We start from the raw sequence: 17585 nt of genomic DNA, 5'->3' as shown, positions 1-17585 counted from the left end.
AAAAACTATTGAATTGTTTACATTAAATGGGTGAGCTGTGGTATGTGAATTATGCTTAATTCAGATATATATACATATGGATGTAGTGTGTCTATATCTCCATATAAATGTGTCATTTTACCTAGAGTAAATGTAATCAAAACTAATTCGCAATCTACCCTGCCATTTCTCTATTGCCACTATTCTTTGGTATTAAAATGCACATATATTAACAAAGTACATAGTGATGGGGGTTGTATGAAAGGAGATTAGGTATGTTTGAGTGTTTTGTGGTTATTGTCTTAGGTGATGAAAGCTATGTTCCAGTATTATACAGAAAACCAATATTATTCTATATGCTAAGGTTATTTTGAACCAATATAAAGTAAATGATATATTTGTATTTACAATATTACGTGCGATATTACGATATTGTAGTTACGATATTTACAAGATCTACAAAGTTTCAAACCAATCTATATGTAATGACACAGGGCCTTAAAAATAGAAATGTCTTTGCAACCAATATGTTACATAGGTCAAGAGGTGATTTTATAATTAAGATTATCTGAAGTTCTCAATAAACTGTATTGAACATGGACTGCTAACAGTACACAATTGGTGTCTTATTCTTTTTATAATAATGTTTTTAGTATTCCACTGAAACATGGCCAGTGAATGTGCAATATTCTTAGTTACCATTATGAGGGACTCTGTATATTACAGTCTCTCCACTGTCTCTGCTGTTAGCTGGAAAAATGCTGGGAGCAAAGGCAGCTACTATCAACAGGGAGCCATATTAATTATTTGAAATGTGCCTCATAAGAGGAATCAGCAGAGTTTATTACAAGTCGAATATTACTTGAAATGGGAAGGTTACTCCAACTGTTATCATAATATATGTATCATTAACTTTCCTTGTTTAGAAAAAGAGATTAACAACCCTGTAAATTGCTATAGTAAATGTGTGAAATATATAACTGCATATTCCCATTGTAGAAAGAAAGCAGTGGGTCCTCCACTCCCACTCAAACCTTCTGTATATAAAGTACCTTTAGAAATTGAACTGTGTAATTATGCTTTCTTGCCTCAAAATCCTAATTGCTTATTATTATCAGTATACAAACAATGGCTACTTTGAAAATTAGATAATTCTTTTATATTTAAGCTAACAATTTTTCAAATCAGCATCTTGGCCTTAAAATTCACTTTAATGCTTTCATCTCATAAAATAGAAAGTGTATTACAAATTTGTGTGTTAGCTAACAAAATGTTTTGCAAGGAAGACAGAATTAATCCATCTACTTCCCTTTTAAATTGTGGTTAGTTGTTTTTTTCATTAAATACAGTAGGAATACTTTTGTGTTCAAGTAGTGGAGGTGAATCTTAAAGGTAAAATATAAATTAATCATAATTGTAAAGTGATCTAAATAAACATTTCTCAAAGTGTTATTTGTACATTGGGTGCCAGTCTGCAGACTATTACTGATCTGCATTGAGGTAGGTACAGAAATTGAGAGAGTTTAGAAATATTTACAGCAAGCTGGGCGCAGTGGCTCAAGTCTGTAATCCCAGCACTTTGGGAGGCCAAGGTGAGTGGATCACGAGGTCAGGAGTTCAAGACCAGCCTGGCCAACATGGTGAAACCCCATCTCTACTACAAATATAAAATATTAGCTGGGCGTGGTGGCACACATCTGTAATCCCAGCTACTCAAGAGGCTGAGGCAGGAGAATAGCTTGAACCTGGGAGGCGGAGGTTGCAGTGAGCTGAGATCACGCCACTGCACTGCAGCCTGGGCAATGAGCAAGATTCCATTTCAAAATAAATAAATAAATAAATAAATAAATAAGAAAAATATTTACAGCAAATAAATATGCCACTTAATATTTATTTAATCTAACAACAAAAAATAAGGACTTTTGTTTTATATGTCTTTGCTTTGAGTTTTTTTCTTATAACTCATTTTTATTGTGTTTTTAAAGTTATCACTCCATAACAAATTTGTAATTTCACAACAACAAAAAAAGAAGAAACATAACTCAGATTGTTGGAAAAGCACTGCTTTAATTGGGTGATGTTCGGATGACACATTGTTTTTATGTTTGGGTGGATATGTCTACACTCTTTAATTTAGGCTATTAATTCAGTTTGGAGTGAAATAGTGTTATATCATAAAAACAATTTAAAAAGGGAAAAGACATACGTATGATGTCTTCTTAACAATTTGTTTTGGGTCCACAGGGCAGGCACATCATGGACAAGTTTCATACATTTCTCCACCAATTCACCTTGACTCTGAGCTAGAAAGACCCTCTGTTAAAGGTGAGTTTTTCTTTATATAAAGAAAAAGTAACTCTGCTCATTCTTTGATGAAAGCAATGATGGTTGTACATATGTATTTTGTAATGCAGTGCCTGTTCAAAAAGCAGGGGTAAAATGAAGTATGTGAGTAATCTGGAGATAAAGCAAGTCTCATTTATAAACAAAAATGTGAAATATTTCTCTGAGAAATGTTTGTAAACTAAAATACAATGGCTTCAATAAATCAGTATTTATAGTGATTCAACTAGTGGAGGACTAGTTGAATACCAGTTTAGATTTAGAAATTACCAGATAACCGTTAACTTTTTTACTGGGACCTTCTTTTTCTACTATCCTATTTTTTTTTTTTACATTAAGATGTCTTAATCTAAATCATATTGACAGATTTTTTTCCCCTGAAAAGTAATATTTTATTATTATTCTTAAGTCATTTTATATTAACATCATTTAGTTTTTAAAATATGTGTTAAAATTATGTATTTTTAAATTGGTGCCACCTGTTTCAGTTAAAGATTTTTGTAAATAGTCATACAAAATAAAAATTAAAGGTAACATTTACTGTCTCATAATCTAAATACAAATTTAATCCTCCTGCTTTTAAATAAATATTTATCAATGATTTTCAAAATGTTTCTTGTTCTCACAGCTGATATGTGGACATGCTTTTTAATTTTATAAATACCAAATATTCCAAGGTTAACTTTTTGGTTTTAAGTAATGCAGTATATTTTCTTACATTTTCAACAGTATTAATTACTTAATAAATTAAAACTCATGAGGTCTGACGTTTCTGAACATGTTTTCTGTATAGGCTATTTCCTCTCCTGGGAGTCTCTTATCCCTTCTTGCCTAATTGATAGGTTTCCACCAACGTTTCAAGGCCCTCCTCTATATTAGTTTCTCTATTAAGTTTTCCCTGACTGTGTGATAGGGTGGACCTATGTGCACGTGTCAGTTTTCCAAATGCCGCCTGTGCTTGCCTCAGTTATTACACACCTAAGACACTGGATTTTATTTTGTGGCATACATGATCCTTTCCCTTATCTGTATGCTCTGTGAGGGCACAGAATGTCATACTTATTATTTTTCCCTGAGCCATCGGGTCTGTGCTTGGCACATAATGGAAACTCATACAATGATTTCTAAGGTACTGACAGTGAAGGTGACAGCCTAGATCCTGAAGGATGCATCTGTGCTTTATTAGAGAAAAAGAGAGGAAAAATGATAAGCGAATCCCATGAAAGGGAAGAAAAATGAGATAAAACATAAATATGTGAAGGTATTTTTAAGGAATTGTGCTGGATGCACAGTAAAAGGGGAGCAGTTCTAGAGGAAAAGACTAGAGAGATGTAATGAGGCAGATTGTGATGGATTCTGTATCCCATACCAAGGAGTTTGTGTTTTATCCTGGATAAAAACATGAAATATTTTAAATTATTTTTCCCCAGGTCAGTTGGGTGTTACATCATAACATTATCAGTTCGAGATATGAGAAACATATTTCTGGTGTTAGTGTAGGTAATAAGCTGATTGGAGAAGAGATTGGCAGAAGGAGGCTTTTCAGCAGTTCAGATAAAAGATGATGGGGAAATTAGGTGTGTGTCCTGGCAATGTGAGGATCTGATAAGTTATTTTGAAGAGACATGACATTTCAATGAATAGATACAGGGAAAGGGGCAGAAATGCCTCTGAGGTTTCTATATTGATTAACTGCTTGGATGCTACTTGGTTTGAATGTTTGTATCCCTGCCAAAATTCATATTGAAACTTAATCATCAGTGCAACTGCATTAGTATTAAGAGGTGGACATTTAGGAGATGATTACGGCATAAGGCCACTGACCTAATGAATGGATTGATGACCTTATAAAAGGGCTGGAGGAAACTAGGTAGGTCCTTTTTGCTCTTAGGCCTTTTGCAATGTGAGGACACAGCAGGAGGTGCCATCTTGGAAACAGAGAGCAGCCCTCACCAGACACTGAATCTGTCAGCCCCTGACGATGGGCTTCTCAGCCTCCAGAACTGTGAGAAAATAAACTTCCATTCTTTATAAATTACCCCATCACAAGTATTTTGTTATAGCATCACAAACGGACTGAGATGGATGCTTATGACATAATTGTTCATCATGAGAAATAAATATGAATTATAAATCAATGCATTGCTTTAGACACATTAATTCATAGTAGAAGATTCCTACTAAACTTGAAAGATAGAGTCCTACTAATGTGAGTTGGTGACTTCGGTAGAATTCAGTTCCTCATACAAGATCCCAATATGATTTGAAAAAGAGTACTACTTTAGGGTCATGGATAAGACAGTATAGTGATCTACTCCAAAACTTAGTGACTTAAAACAAGAAATATTTATTATAGTTTTGAGAGTTAGCCAATGTCCACTGACTTAGCTGGGGCTGAATGTTTTATAGTTAACAGGCTGGTTAGTTTTGCAGAGGAGGGGACTCACTCACGTTTTTGAAAATTGCCCTGATGTCTCTAGGGTGATGGTCACATGTCTCTCTCTTTATTCAGCAGGTTACTGTCATGTTTGCTGATGTCCCATTAGCCAAAGCAAGTCACAAAGCAAATTCAATTTAAGAGAGCAGAAATAGATTATATCCCTTGATTGAGGAGCCACACTTCAAAGGACCATGAATATAAGAAGAAGAGGAATTAGAACAATTTATAAACTACCATAGGTAGTCATATAAAAAGTAAAATAAATGTAAAATCAAACGACAAAAAAACTGACTGATAAAGGGATTTGGAAGCCAATAAATGGCCAGGCAAGGGGCTCATCAGTTTGTAGTTCCAAGTGACCTGTTTGGAACAGCCGCTGTGGGGATGCCAGCTGCAGCAGGGGAGGCATGCCTGGGGCTTCATGCTCTGCTGAGCCGGCAGGGGCCAGGAACAGGCACCCCCTACCAAGTTAAAGGGACAGCTTCCTAGTAGCAGCTCTGGACCCAGCCATCCCTGAGCTCTCAGGGACCCAGGAAGCCACCACTGCCACTGCAGGCTCAGAAGTACCTGTTCCTGCTCCCTGACCTCTCCCTGCTCCTGGTGCCCACTCCAATTTTGGAGCAAAGTTGAAGCTAAGCGTGGGCATTGTTGCAACCTGACTGGGTGTGCATGTTCTTGGGGTTGTGCTGACATCCCAGCCCCACTCCACCACCTTGACACTCTCTGAAACTTTGAACACTGACAAGCTCAGGGATGGAAGCCCAGGTTTGGGGGGCTGAAGGTAGCTTGGCACAGGTCTGCAGACCCCCCCCCCCCCACCAAGGCATGAAAACCCTGGGCACCATGAATGGCATGTTGAAGGCAGGAGGCAGACAGGTTCCTGGGCTGAAAGGGCCGGGTGTCCGGTTTAAACCCCACTTTCAAGGCAGGGATGGCCTGAAGCCTGTGGGTTGGGCTGCCAGTTCTGGATGGAGTCTGTGGCCTGGATTGAGAACTTATGGTCCTTTTGTTCAAGCCCTCCCGTGGCTGCCCATGGACCAATTGGCATGCACTTCCACCCTTCTGAGCCCATAAAAACCCCAGACTCAGCCATACTTGAACAGACGTTGGGATGACCTGCCTGCAGAAGGGAGCCACCCACTGCCAGTCTCCTCTCCACTGAGAGCTGAACACTCATCAGGATGACCTGCCTGTGGAGAGAAGCTACCCACTTCAGGTCTCCTGAGAGCCATTCTGTCCCTCAATGAAGCTCCTGTCCACCTTACTCACTGTATTAGTTTGTTCTCACTCTGCCAATAAAGGCATACCTGAGACTGGGTAATTTATAAAAGAAAGGAGGTTTAATGGACTCACACTTCCACATGGCTGCGGAGGGCTCACAATCATGGTAGAAGGTGAAAGTCATATCTTATGTGGTGGCAGACAAGAGACAATGCAAGAGCCAAGCAAAAAGGGAAACTCCTTATAAAATCATCAGATCTCATGAGACTTATTCACTACCATGAGAACAGTATGGGGGAAACTGCCCCCATGATTCAATTATTTCCCACCGGGTCCCTCCCACAGCACATGAGAATTATGAGAGCTACAATGCAAGATGAGATTTGGGTAGAGACACAGCCAAACCATATCATCCCATCCCAGCCCCTCCCAAATCTCATGTGCTCACATTTCAAAACCAATCGTGCCTTTCCAACAGTTCCCCTAAAGTCTTAACTCATTTCAGCATTAACTAAAAAGTCCACAGTCCAAACTCTTATCTGAGACAAGGCAAGTCCCTTCTGCCTATGAGCCTGTAAAATCAAAAGCATATTAGTTACTTACTAGATATAATGGGGGTAGAGGCAGTAGATAAGTACAGCCATTCCAAATGGAAGAAATTGGCCAAAATGAAGGGGCTACAACCACCATGCAGGCCCAAAATTCAATCGGGCAGTCATTAAACCTTAAAGCTCCTTTGCCTCCATGTCTCACATCCACGTTACACTGATGCAAGAGGTGGGTTGTCATGGTCTTGGGCAGCTCCACCCCTGTGACTTTGCAGGGCACAGCCCTTTATGAGCTGGCATTGAGCGTCTGCAGCTTTTCCAGGTGCATGGTGCAAGCCATCAGTGGACCTACCATTCTGTGGTCTGGAGGACAACACTGTGGAGCTGTAACACAAACAGGGCTGAAGGAGGATGGTGCTAAAATATTCGTAAGAAATCTGGCCCCATGGTTCAGTCACCTCCCACTAGGCCCCACCTCCAACATTAGGGATTACAATTTGACAGGAGATTTGGGCAAGGACACAGATCCCAACCATATCAACCAAAGTCCAACAGTCATTTCTGCTTGATATCTACCTCAAATTGTGCTCTCTACCTTAAAATGGTTGTCCTGATAGATTCTACTTCTTATACGATTTAGGAGGAATTATATAAATTCCTCTGCATGCACAGATCAGACTCTCCTAAATTGTTCTGTGATTAATTGTTCAATCCAATTGCAGTTATAATCACTAGCTCATGTGACCCTGCCCTGCAATTTTCAAAATAAAAATAAAATTAATTAGACAAATAAAGAGATTTGTACAAATTACCAAAATAACAATGCAAAAACTCTTATTCATTTTTCTTAAGATTATCTTATATTTAAAGACAAATATTAGAAATGAGGTAGAGTTGGTATAATAATATCATTAGCTTGGAACTATAAAATATTTCCTTTCAACTATAACCCCTCATCTTAATTTATAATTTAAAAATATACTGTACACTATTGTTGATATGTATATGCATTCAAATTATACATGCAAAATGTACATACATCTCTATATCTGCTCATCTGTTGACAAGGGACATGGGAGAGAGAGGAGGAAGAGAGCAAGTTTCTCTTGTATGTTATGGGTTTTTATTTGAATGTAAAAAATATGACAAATTACGTTCTTTAAATAATTGAAATTCTATCTCCAGTAATTTTTTTTGTGAGATTATATAGCAATATCCTTTGAATTGCCTATAAACTAACACTAGCTAACCATCTTACCTTTTCTTTTTCTATTTTTCTACTGTAATTTCATACGTATTGAAAATATGAGCAACATCTCTAGGTTTTCCCCTTACTCCATTCACCCATGACTCTCTACATCTTTTTCTTTCTCTTCCTGAAGCAATTTCACCAGTCTACATATATGTTAATGTTTCAGGAATTATTGCTTTATGTATTAATTCCTTTTATAGTTTATGGACTTGACTATATTCCTATAGGAAAATCATACTTAATTTTCTGTTATTCATCAGTCTAGCAATATGAAACAAAAACATTTAAAATATATTAACATAGTCATAAATATTAGCAGAGGAAACTCAATCTAACAATATGAACTCGATCTAAAAATAACAGAGAAGACTGCTTCAGATACTTTGCCATTTTATTCTTTTGTCATATGAAATATCTTGGATTACTTGATACTTACTTTTTATAATAGTGATTGTGCTTTGAGTGTTTGAGACAATAAAGTAATTATTGGTAACTTTGAAAATGAGTTTTAAAACTCTATTTTGAAAATTATATACATATATAAAATCACATTCTAACCCCCTTCTTCCCCCTCACCTGTGAATCATTTTAGTTTTAATCCATGGGTCACCATTCTACCTCCTTTCAATTCGCTTGATTTATTCAACTTTCACTTTCATATTTTTAGGGAAAAAGTATTTTGTGTTATTGTTACATTTGTTTACCATAGTCACAGTGTGTTTCTTTTCTGATAGTGTTCATTTGAATTATGTTCAACCTGCTCTTAGTAATCAAAAGGAAAATATAGTAACAAGTTACAAAATACCTTTGAATAAAATGTTGTACTCTCTGCAGTTGCAAAGTAGCCACTGAATTTATATACTAATGAGCAAAGTTGAGAGATTCTGTTCTTTAAATCTAATGTGTTCGTACATGGCATTTGGTCTCATAATTTATGGCTGTGATGGCTTTATGTGCATTCTTCAACTTACAGATTTTATTACTGAATAGGGGTGTAAATTCCAATAGTTTACTAGTGCATTAAAGTCACAATACATTACAAGGTAATTAACTAGAGCTGCCACTATAAATAGAAAAATAGTCACCGCCTTCACTATAAACTACTTAATAAAAATAAGATTCTGAATCAGCATTCAGCATTATAGTAATTCTTCTTGCCATACGTCTCATTAATCAGGACTTTTTTAAAAAGCTTCATCTCAAAGCACTATTATTTTTAAAACTTTCATTATTAAAACAAGTTTGTTATAATTTTGTAGTTAATTTAATGGGATTGATTATATATTTCTGTACGCAAGTAAGCTCTACATGCTTTTGAGGCATATTTCCCAGTTTTACTAAAGTGGAAATGAAAGAAATACTACTTCGGTGATTTTATGGCAGATTTGTAAATAAGTACATGAGAGTTCTTAGCAGGACTCATTAAAAGTTAGAGTTCTGAAGGTCATATGTCCCCACCAACTCTCCTTTCTCCCAACCGTTATTTTGCCTCCTGACTACTCACATGCAAAATGCCCTACCCCAGAATCAAGTCTTAATATATTACAGACAGAGTCACTCAATGAAGGTGGTTGGGTGGAAATTTGTGTTAAAGGTAAATCAGAATCCTAAGCAGAGGCATATATTATTTGAGGTTTGCATATACCAGTTGGGACACATCCTTCAGTTGAGACTTTGTTGTTTTTATTTTGCGTTTGTCTGTTTCATTATTTTCCTGTACAGTTTGGTGACAGCCTTAGCAGTCCATTATAGAATCCATTATGTAAATTCTTCACAGCATCACTAACAACTGAAGTTAGACAAATTCCTGCCAATTACCAAAAAAAAAAAAAAGACATTAACGTCTAAAAAATGCCCTCCTAATGTCATACTAATGATGCTATTTTGAATATTTTGCTATATAAAAAATTGACAATTATTGAATATATTCCACCTTCCAATATAGTGAACTACTTTTTATTTATTTATATATATATTTTTTTTTGAGACAGAATTTTGCTCTTGTTGCCCAGCCTAGAGTGCGATGGCTTGATCTCGGCTCACCACAACCTCCGCCTCCCGGGTTCAAGTGATTCTCCTTCCTCAGCCTCCCAAGTAGCTGGGATTACAGGCATGCACCACCATGCCTAGCTAATTACTACTTTTTATAAATCTAGTGAATTTTGTTGAGTTTTTTTATAGGTAGTGTCTTAATAAGAAGTCTAATAGTGGATACTAATTTATACATTTGCAAACTGTTGACAGTTATGATGTATACTCTGAGACAAAGCTAATTTTTCACGTTTGAAAAATTACAATTATTTTTACCTTTTTTCCCTCAAATAAACCAAGTAATATAAATATGGTTCAACTGACACATAATCAATGAACTAGAGTAATGCCAGGCATTAAGTTTCATGTGTAAATTGAATTATATTCAGCAAATCCACTCACTGAAAATATTTTTTAAAGTTCAAAATAAGCAGATGGTTCTGCCTAGTGCATCTATATTAGAAATAGGCTGTAGCCAAAGATTTACTATTACAAATTGGAGACATTAACACCTGCTATTATCTAGTTAAGTATAAAAACAGTTGAAATTAACTAAAATAAAATAGGACTGTCACATCTGGCATTCTCCTTGAAGAGTCTGCAGGCCAGTTCTCTAATATTCTACGATGATGCTTTTCTAACTTATCTGATTAGCAGACATTACAGGGGGAGGGAACATAAATTCCCTAGTTTTACCTACTCTTATCCCAATAGAATACAAATGAAACTTGCATATAACGGAGTTCTTTGATTGCATTAAATTAAAACTCTTTTCCTGTGTTCCTATGCTTGTAAAGCCAAACATTTTTATTATTATTTAGAGTACACTGTGAACACCTAGAAGATGATACAGGCAGAGAGTATAGCTTGTTAATATTAACGGTAAAGACAATTCCCATTTATTAAGTATGTACCTTGTATCAAACACAGAAAAATATATTTCATACACATTGTCTCAATTAGTCTCACAAGTATCCTATTACTTTTTTATTCAGACTTAATTATCATGATTATCATATCTCTAGGTCCCTGCATGATACCATAATACTTTATAATACTAATAGAATGTGTTGACTTTAATTAAAATTATATTCTAAACTTAATGCTAAAATGTATTTGTTATTCAGTATTGTCAGGAATAAGTATGAGGGTTTTGCAAACCTGTAACATACTTTCCAATTGTAGGTTTTTGTTTAAAAGCTAACATTTATAATTTGAAATAATTTAGCATACTCTTTCTGCCCCTTGTGGTCTATAATTCATATACTGAGAATAATTATCCCAGAGAGTAGAATGATCTGGTAGTTTTTCATATTTGGTTTTTAGTCAGTTTGTCCTGGTGGTCTCTGAAGGAGCCAATTGAGAAGGGAAAAAGAATTTGTTCAAATTCTCTTTCCATGCTGGCTGATGGAATGGTATTCTTAGTATTCAAAGGGTGTTAAATAAAGGCTTGGTACTGTCATGCTCTGAACATTCTTCTTCAGGTTTGATGTGACTGGTTGCAGATCCAGTGATAATGATGCTCACATTGAATACAGTGGCTCCCCGATGTTGATTCTCCCCTTGATCACTGTTCCAGAGAAGAGAAATCACTGTTCCAGAGAAAAGAAAGTCACCGGGATTAGTATGTCTCTAAGTAGCTATGATCAGGCTCAGTTCTCTCAACTTCACCTCTCCCCAAATCCCATGCGGAGATTCCTGTGTTCTCTCTTCTGAGGTTATTCACTGGCCCAGCTTCCCTAAGATTGCTACTATAGGTTCCAGGGCTTATTTCTCATTGTCTTACTTTGTTTTTAGTCTCTTTCAGAAAAGTGGTGGTATAGCTGTGTTTTTTTGTTCTGAAAAAATATGTTTAATGTCTAAATATCACAAGTTTTGACAGAGGTATTGCTAGTCAGTAATGACAATGATAATAGCTAACATTTACTATGCAAATTAACTGTGAAATCATGTGTTTGATCTAATATAATTCATATGACTCCCTCTCTTATAATTCCTTCCCAAAGAGAGCTAATCATACTATTCTTTAGGATTTTCCATAGATATCACCTTTTTGAGTGGTATTAACATTTATTTGTTCCCAGCTCTATTCTAAGCACTTGACATGGATTATTATTTCATTAATCTCCCAAATATCATGAAATAGGTAGACAATTATTATTGTCTTTTTGTGAATGAGAAAACTGAGACATAGAGAAGTTGTTTAACTTTATAAAGGTAAGACAGATAATACTAAGCCTTGGAGCCAGGATTCAAACCTAGGTATTAAAAAAAATCTGCTATGGCAGTTTTTCATGTATATGAAAGGAACTACGACTTAGTGCCCAGTCCTATACACTGTACTAAGTAATCCATAGGCTGGGCACGGTGGCTAATGCCTGTAATCCCAGCTCTTTGAGAGGATGAGGGGGGTGGTTCACGAGGTCAGGAGATCAAGACCATCCTGGCTAACATGGTGAAACCCTGTCTCTACTAAAAATACAAAAAATTAGCTGGGCGTGGTGGCACGCACCTGTAGTCCCAGCTACTTGGGGAGGCTGAGGCAGAATTGCTTGATCCTGGGAGGCGGAGGTTGCAGTGAGCCCAGATCGTACCACTGCACTCCAGTCTGGGCGACAGAGCGAGAATCCGTCTCAAAAAAAAAGTAATCTTTAATGAAACATTATCAGCAAGGAGTGGGAGGATCTGACTATCCATAGTATAGTATTTTTAAGAAAATCTTTCATCATCTTATTTATTCATCTTAAGAATACAATATGACACAAGTAGTTTGAAGACATATCTACTATTTACTCACCAAGTGACAAATAATTTTTTGTGTGCTTGTTGTTTTCTTTAAAACATCTTTGTTCTAGTGCCACCCTTTACCTTTTACTGTTTTCATAAACATGTACTGCTTCTCTCAGAAAACGTATCTAAAATCATACTGCAAAAAGAGGTCAGGCATTCTAATGATGTATTACAAATTGTGTACAAGTTAATGTACTAAATCTTGTAAAATATTAAAATGTAATCCTTGATAAAATATCCTATTTTTTAATGTTTTCAATATTCTCTTCCCCAAAATGGTTAATGTTTATGTAATCACCAGAAAATAGTTTTATACCCGTATAGTAAAAATTAATTGCCTTACTGCCTGGAGCAGACAGCTGGCTGGTAGTTGTGTTGGCTGTTACCACCAAAGCCTGAGGGGGTGAAGTAAGAGGTCTGCCTTGACCTCCAAATGTAACAGTCTGCTCAACCCCACCTGCTGCATATCGACAGCTGCAAGGTTCCAAATTATTTGGCATACTCAACATAACACATGCACACATGCACACACACACATGCCACTCAGGAGAATCTTCTTGAATATAACAATTCCTACTTGACAATAGATGTAGAAGATATGTATGATAAAAATTATATTTGGTAATCCTTGCATTTTAAATTTTACTCTTAGAGTTAATTGCCTGCATTTAAAGATCTTCTTTTTTGAGATCTTTTAGTAGGGGTTGGAATTGTTATATATACAACATCAGCCTACATAGTACCACTTGGAGAATGAGAATCTTTTCTCCTTAGATGCTAAAAGGCATATGCTTCTTAGCATCGACACTAAGAAGCACTTGGCTCTCTCAATGCCAAGAAGCACTTTTCTCTTTGCTAGTGATAGCTCTGGGTCCAGCAATTATTTCCATTTTTTAAGACTGCAGCAAAAAACAATATGCCTCGCTGTTAAATGTGGCATCAGAACATCCTAGGTGGAGTCAAATGTTAGTACACAGCATGAATACCAATGCCTGCATTTAATCCTGATATCCCACCTTGCAGAGTATATGGCCATGGACAAAACCATTGCCACAGTGCCTCAGATTTTCCAACAAATCTCCTTCCCAAGATTAAGTATCAAATATTGGTATGATATTATTTGTGAAAATGCTTCATAATCTAAAGAATGCTATACAAATATTGGTTAATTTAATTTAGCAGCAATACTCTATTGCTCTAGTCAAAAGCTTAGTATATCTCACATATAGTAAGATCAAATAAAAAAGTTCACAACAGAGTTTTCAATATTTTTATCCTCCTTAAATCCTATTGGTTTAATTATGATACAGTTTTAATTTTATATAAAAACATATTTGAGTTGTGAATGGCTATATACTAAAAATCTCAAATATATGTAAAATAATTTATTACAGTCTTATGTAAAACTACACATGAGTTTTTCTCTGTGTTCTTCCTAAGGGCTCCAACTGTCCTTCAGTATTCAACAAATATTTTTTATGCAGTTGCATCTTATGCATGGGTTAAATTCTGAAATTATAGGGTAAAGCTAAACAAAAAAAGATCTTGAAAAATTTCTTAAATTATTCATGACATGTGGTCCAATAGTGAGTTATTCTTTAATATCAGAAAATGTGAATTTAAAAATGTCATAAAATTGCTCCAGGGTGTCTAGATACCTATGTGATGAGGGGTGTAGGGAGACACAGACAGCATTGAAGGAACCTGATCACTGCTCCTCAGTCCCTTGGGCTGTGTGCTCACTGAGTAAAATGGCAAATAGAATCTTTTCTCAAACTCTTTTTAAATGCATACAGTTGAATTTAAATCAAATTAATTTTTGATGTGACGGTACAATAGTGAATGCCTAGGAGAGAAAAGATTTTTGCCCTCATGGACTTTACCTTGTAGTGGGAGATTTGGACAATAAAAAAATTATTGATTAAACAGTCAAGATTATAAATTGATTATTATTATAGCCATAAAAGACATATAAGATGGTTAGTCAAAGGAAGCCACTCTAGGGAGGTGACCATTGAGCTGAAGCATGAAGAATGAAAGTGAGTTGGCCATTATTACAGTTGAATAGTGTGTTCAAAGGCCCTGAAGTAGGAAATTTATAGTATATTAACTAATTTACTCACTAAGCAAAGACTAAGTAAGGCCTCCTATTTGCCAGGCATTTGTGGGATTGAGCAGTTTACAAGTCAAGATTTCTATTCTCATGGAGTACACATTCTAGACAAAGGAAAGTATAAATAAACAAAAAAGTAAACAAATAAATGGATAAGCTAATTTCTAGAATATAATAAGAGGAGAGAGTAGGGATATAGGCAGAGGATGTAGGTGGGACCTAAATCCTACCACAATCATGCAGGGTCTTGTAAGACGTGAAGGAAGTTATGGTCTTATTTTAAAAGCTGTGAATAACTCTGAAGGGTTTTTACATAGAGTACTACATACTATGGTTTCAATTTTTAAAAATGACTGTAGCTACACAGTGGAGAATGACTTAGAGAGAGGTAAATCCAATCATATTGGTGTGGCCTTTCCTTAAAATTTTATTACAGGGTTGGGGGAGAGGGGAGGGATAGCATTAGGAGATATACCTAATGTAAATGGTGAGTTAATGGGTGCAGCACACCAACATGGCACATGTATACATATGTAACAAGCCTGCACGTTGTGCACATGTACCCTAGAACTTAAAGTATAATAAAAAAAAAATTATTACAGAATTCCCTCCTGCCCCTTCTGTTCTCCGAAGATTCCGTTTCCTTCTTTCCCTTCCATTTCCCACACTAGTTATAGTCCCGTGGGCAAAATGGATTCACTTTTCTGATCAGATGTAGCAGAATAGTTTAGAAACAGGCATATTCGAATTGCAGGACTAAATTCTGAGTCTCTAAGAGCAGCATCTCAAGGAACACATGCCTGGATTCCAATAAATACCCTGGGGTTAAAGCCTTTGCTAAGCATAAGAGCATTAACTGCTAACGGATAACCAATGAAAAGACCACATTTGCTGTGCCCACACAATCAGATTCTCATGCTGAATATTGATTCTGTTAAATCACGAATAGTGTTAGACTTTTAACTGGTGATTGTGAATCTGTTAATCTATTGCCAAGGTTAGTCTGTATTGCTTCTAGTACTCAGTAGGGCTTCAGTGTGAACAACTGATGTGGGGCGAAGTGGGAAGAAAGACACTGACAAAAGAAATTATAGCCTAGGTTATAATCGATCTTTGTATACTAAACCTAGCAATTCCAAATATCCTACAGATAGTGGGAAACCACAAAGGACTTCAAGCATAGAAGGCATTAATGCAATTAGTTTGCATAGAAATATTGATTCCAGTGCTTAAGGTGGATTGAGAGCAAAGAGAATTAGTAGGATATTTCATAAAATGCTCTAGAGAGTGCAAACTAAAAGACAGTAGCAACGGAAATAAAGACATGATGGATTCAGAGACTGCAGTTAAAGCATAAATAGACCTCCTTGATTGTTTAGAATTGTTGGACATGTCAAGAGAGAAATTCCTTGATTTCTAATTTAGATAATTTGGGTGGATTTTGGTACTGTTCTGGAAGACAAGGGCAATTCATGTTCAGACTAAAGATCACCCATTATTGATTCTTTGAAAGTACATGTAGCATGAAACATGATTGCAAAGTGGTTCCTTTCAGTTTATAAAAGATGAAAAAAATAATTTTAGGAGTGTCTGAGACCTTTAGCCTTGTCTAAGTAATTGAATTGGCCGTTTGGTCACCGGGTGGTTAGTTATCTTGAGATGTAATTTATTTAGAAAAGTATTACTAGTGGATTTATGTGATACTGAGTCTGATAAAGATCTTTCCTGGAAGTTGAAAAGCATGCCTGCCAGAATTTATTTAGGTTTTAATAAGTGAATAAATGAAGCCAGGGCTATAGAGTGGGAACCACCTCTCGTCACCAAATGGTCCATGCCTTTTCTTTGTTTCACAAATTTGAACAATTGTAGTTCTTCATTTCAATGTGCCTGTTCATTTAAGAGGGAACCCTTAGGGCATACTTGTTTGTTTGTTAGATAAAACCATCCTAAGACACAACACAGAGCATACAGGCTGCAATGCAAGCACATAAAACCCGAGATACCAGATGGAAAATGTGTTAGCCTTGTAGTTCTGATTTGCTAAAATAAAAAAATAAAAAATAAATTTAAAAAAGCGTGGGGTGCGGGGGATGGGGTGGTGGATTTAGGGGCAAACATTTAAATTTTGCTTCTGTTCTTTTCCCCTGTTAATACAGAAATTTGATGTTGGTATCTTACAGAAAATGAGCTTTTAAAAGCAAATCTTCAGAGTTTAAAAATCATCCCATCCTCCTCGCAAAAATCTGCAATATTATTTTTCTTTATAAAATCGACCCAGCTGAAATGTTTTCTGATGAGTTTAAATGCATATGAACTAGTGCTCTAGAGACTGTCTTAATTGAGTACTTCGTTTTGTACTTTATTGAAATGTGTACTTTGAAAACATTGGTGAAATTTGCCATTTCCCACCTGGCATCAGCAACAGCTGGAGCCTGGCCCATTTACGATGGCCTACACTCACGCAGTACTAATCTAAAGCAAATGTCATATGAAAAGCTATGTCCCTGCCCCTTCTTCTGCTAAACGCATCTAAGACAAAAGTAAGAGCATAATATTTTATTTAAGCTCAGCTATTTTTCTTTTTCTCCTCTTCCCTTACCATTTCTGTTGCTCTAAAACTATTACTCGTGGTCATGCTCTTAACTGAAATATTTGTAGGGAAAAGATTTGTTTTAAATGAGCAGATGGGCCAGGCTTAAGACAAGCTGCTATATTAATAAACATGTGTGGTACTTTATCAGTAAAGGAGCCTATTTTGACATTTCTTCTGGATGATTTGTATAGCCTATCACTATCACACCTGGTGCAGGGACAATAAATGGGCACTTAATAGTCAAGCAGTGTGCGAACACCTTCCATTATAACTTC

The 17585-nt window shown here is 36.1% G+C and overlaps 1 protein-coding gene across 30 annotated transcripts in view; it reads left to right on the top strand.

Annotated features, from left to right (window-relative positions):
* The window catches only part of ADGRL3 (adhesion G protein-coupled receptor L3), an 861253-nt gene that overhangs the window by 606796 nt on the left and 236872 nt on the right, over positions 1-17585 (top strand). For all 30 annotated transcript variants that reach the window (XM_057302095.2, XM_057302097.2, XM_034958747.4 and 27 more), the window contains one exon: positions 2224-2304. In XM_057302095.2, the coding sequence (XP_057158078.2) occupies positions 2224-2304 (81 nt within the window). The remainder of the gene's footprint in view (positions 1-2223; positions 2305-17585) is intronic.

This window comes from Pan paniscus, chromosome 3 (genome assembly GCF_029289425.2).
Source record: "Pan paniscus chromosome 3, NHGRI_mPanPan1-v2.0_pri, whole genome shotgun sequence".
NCBI classification, from domain to species: Eukaryota; Metazoa; Chordata; class Mammalia; order Primates; family Hominidae; genus Pan; species Pan paniscus.
This window is presented reverse-complemented; position numbering and strand designations above follow the sequence as displayed.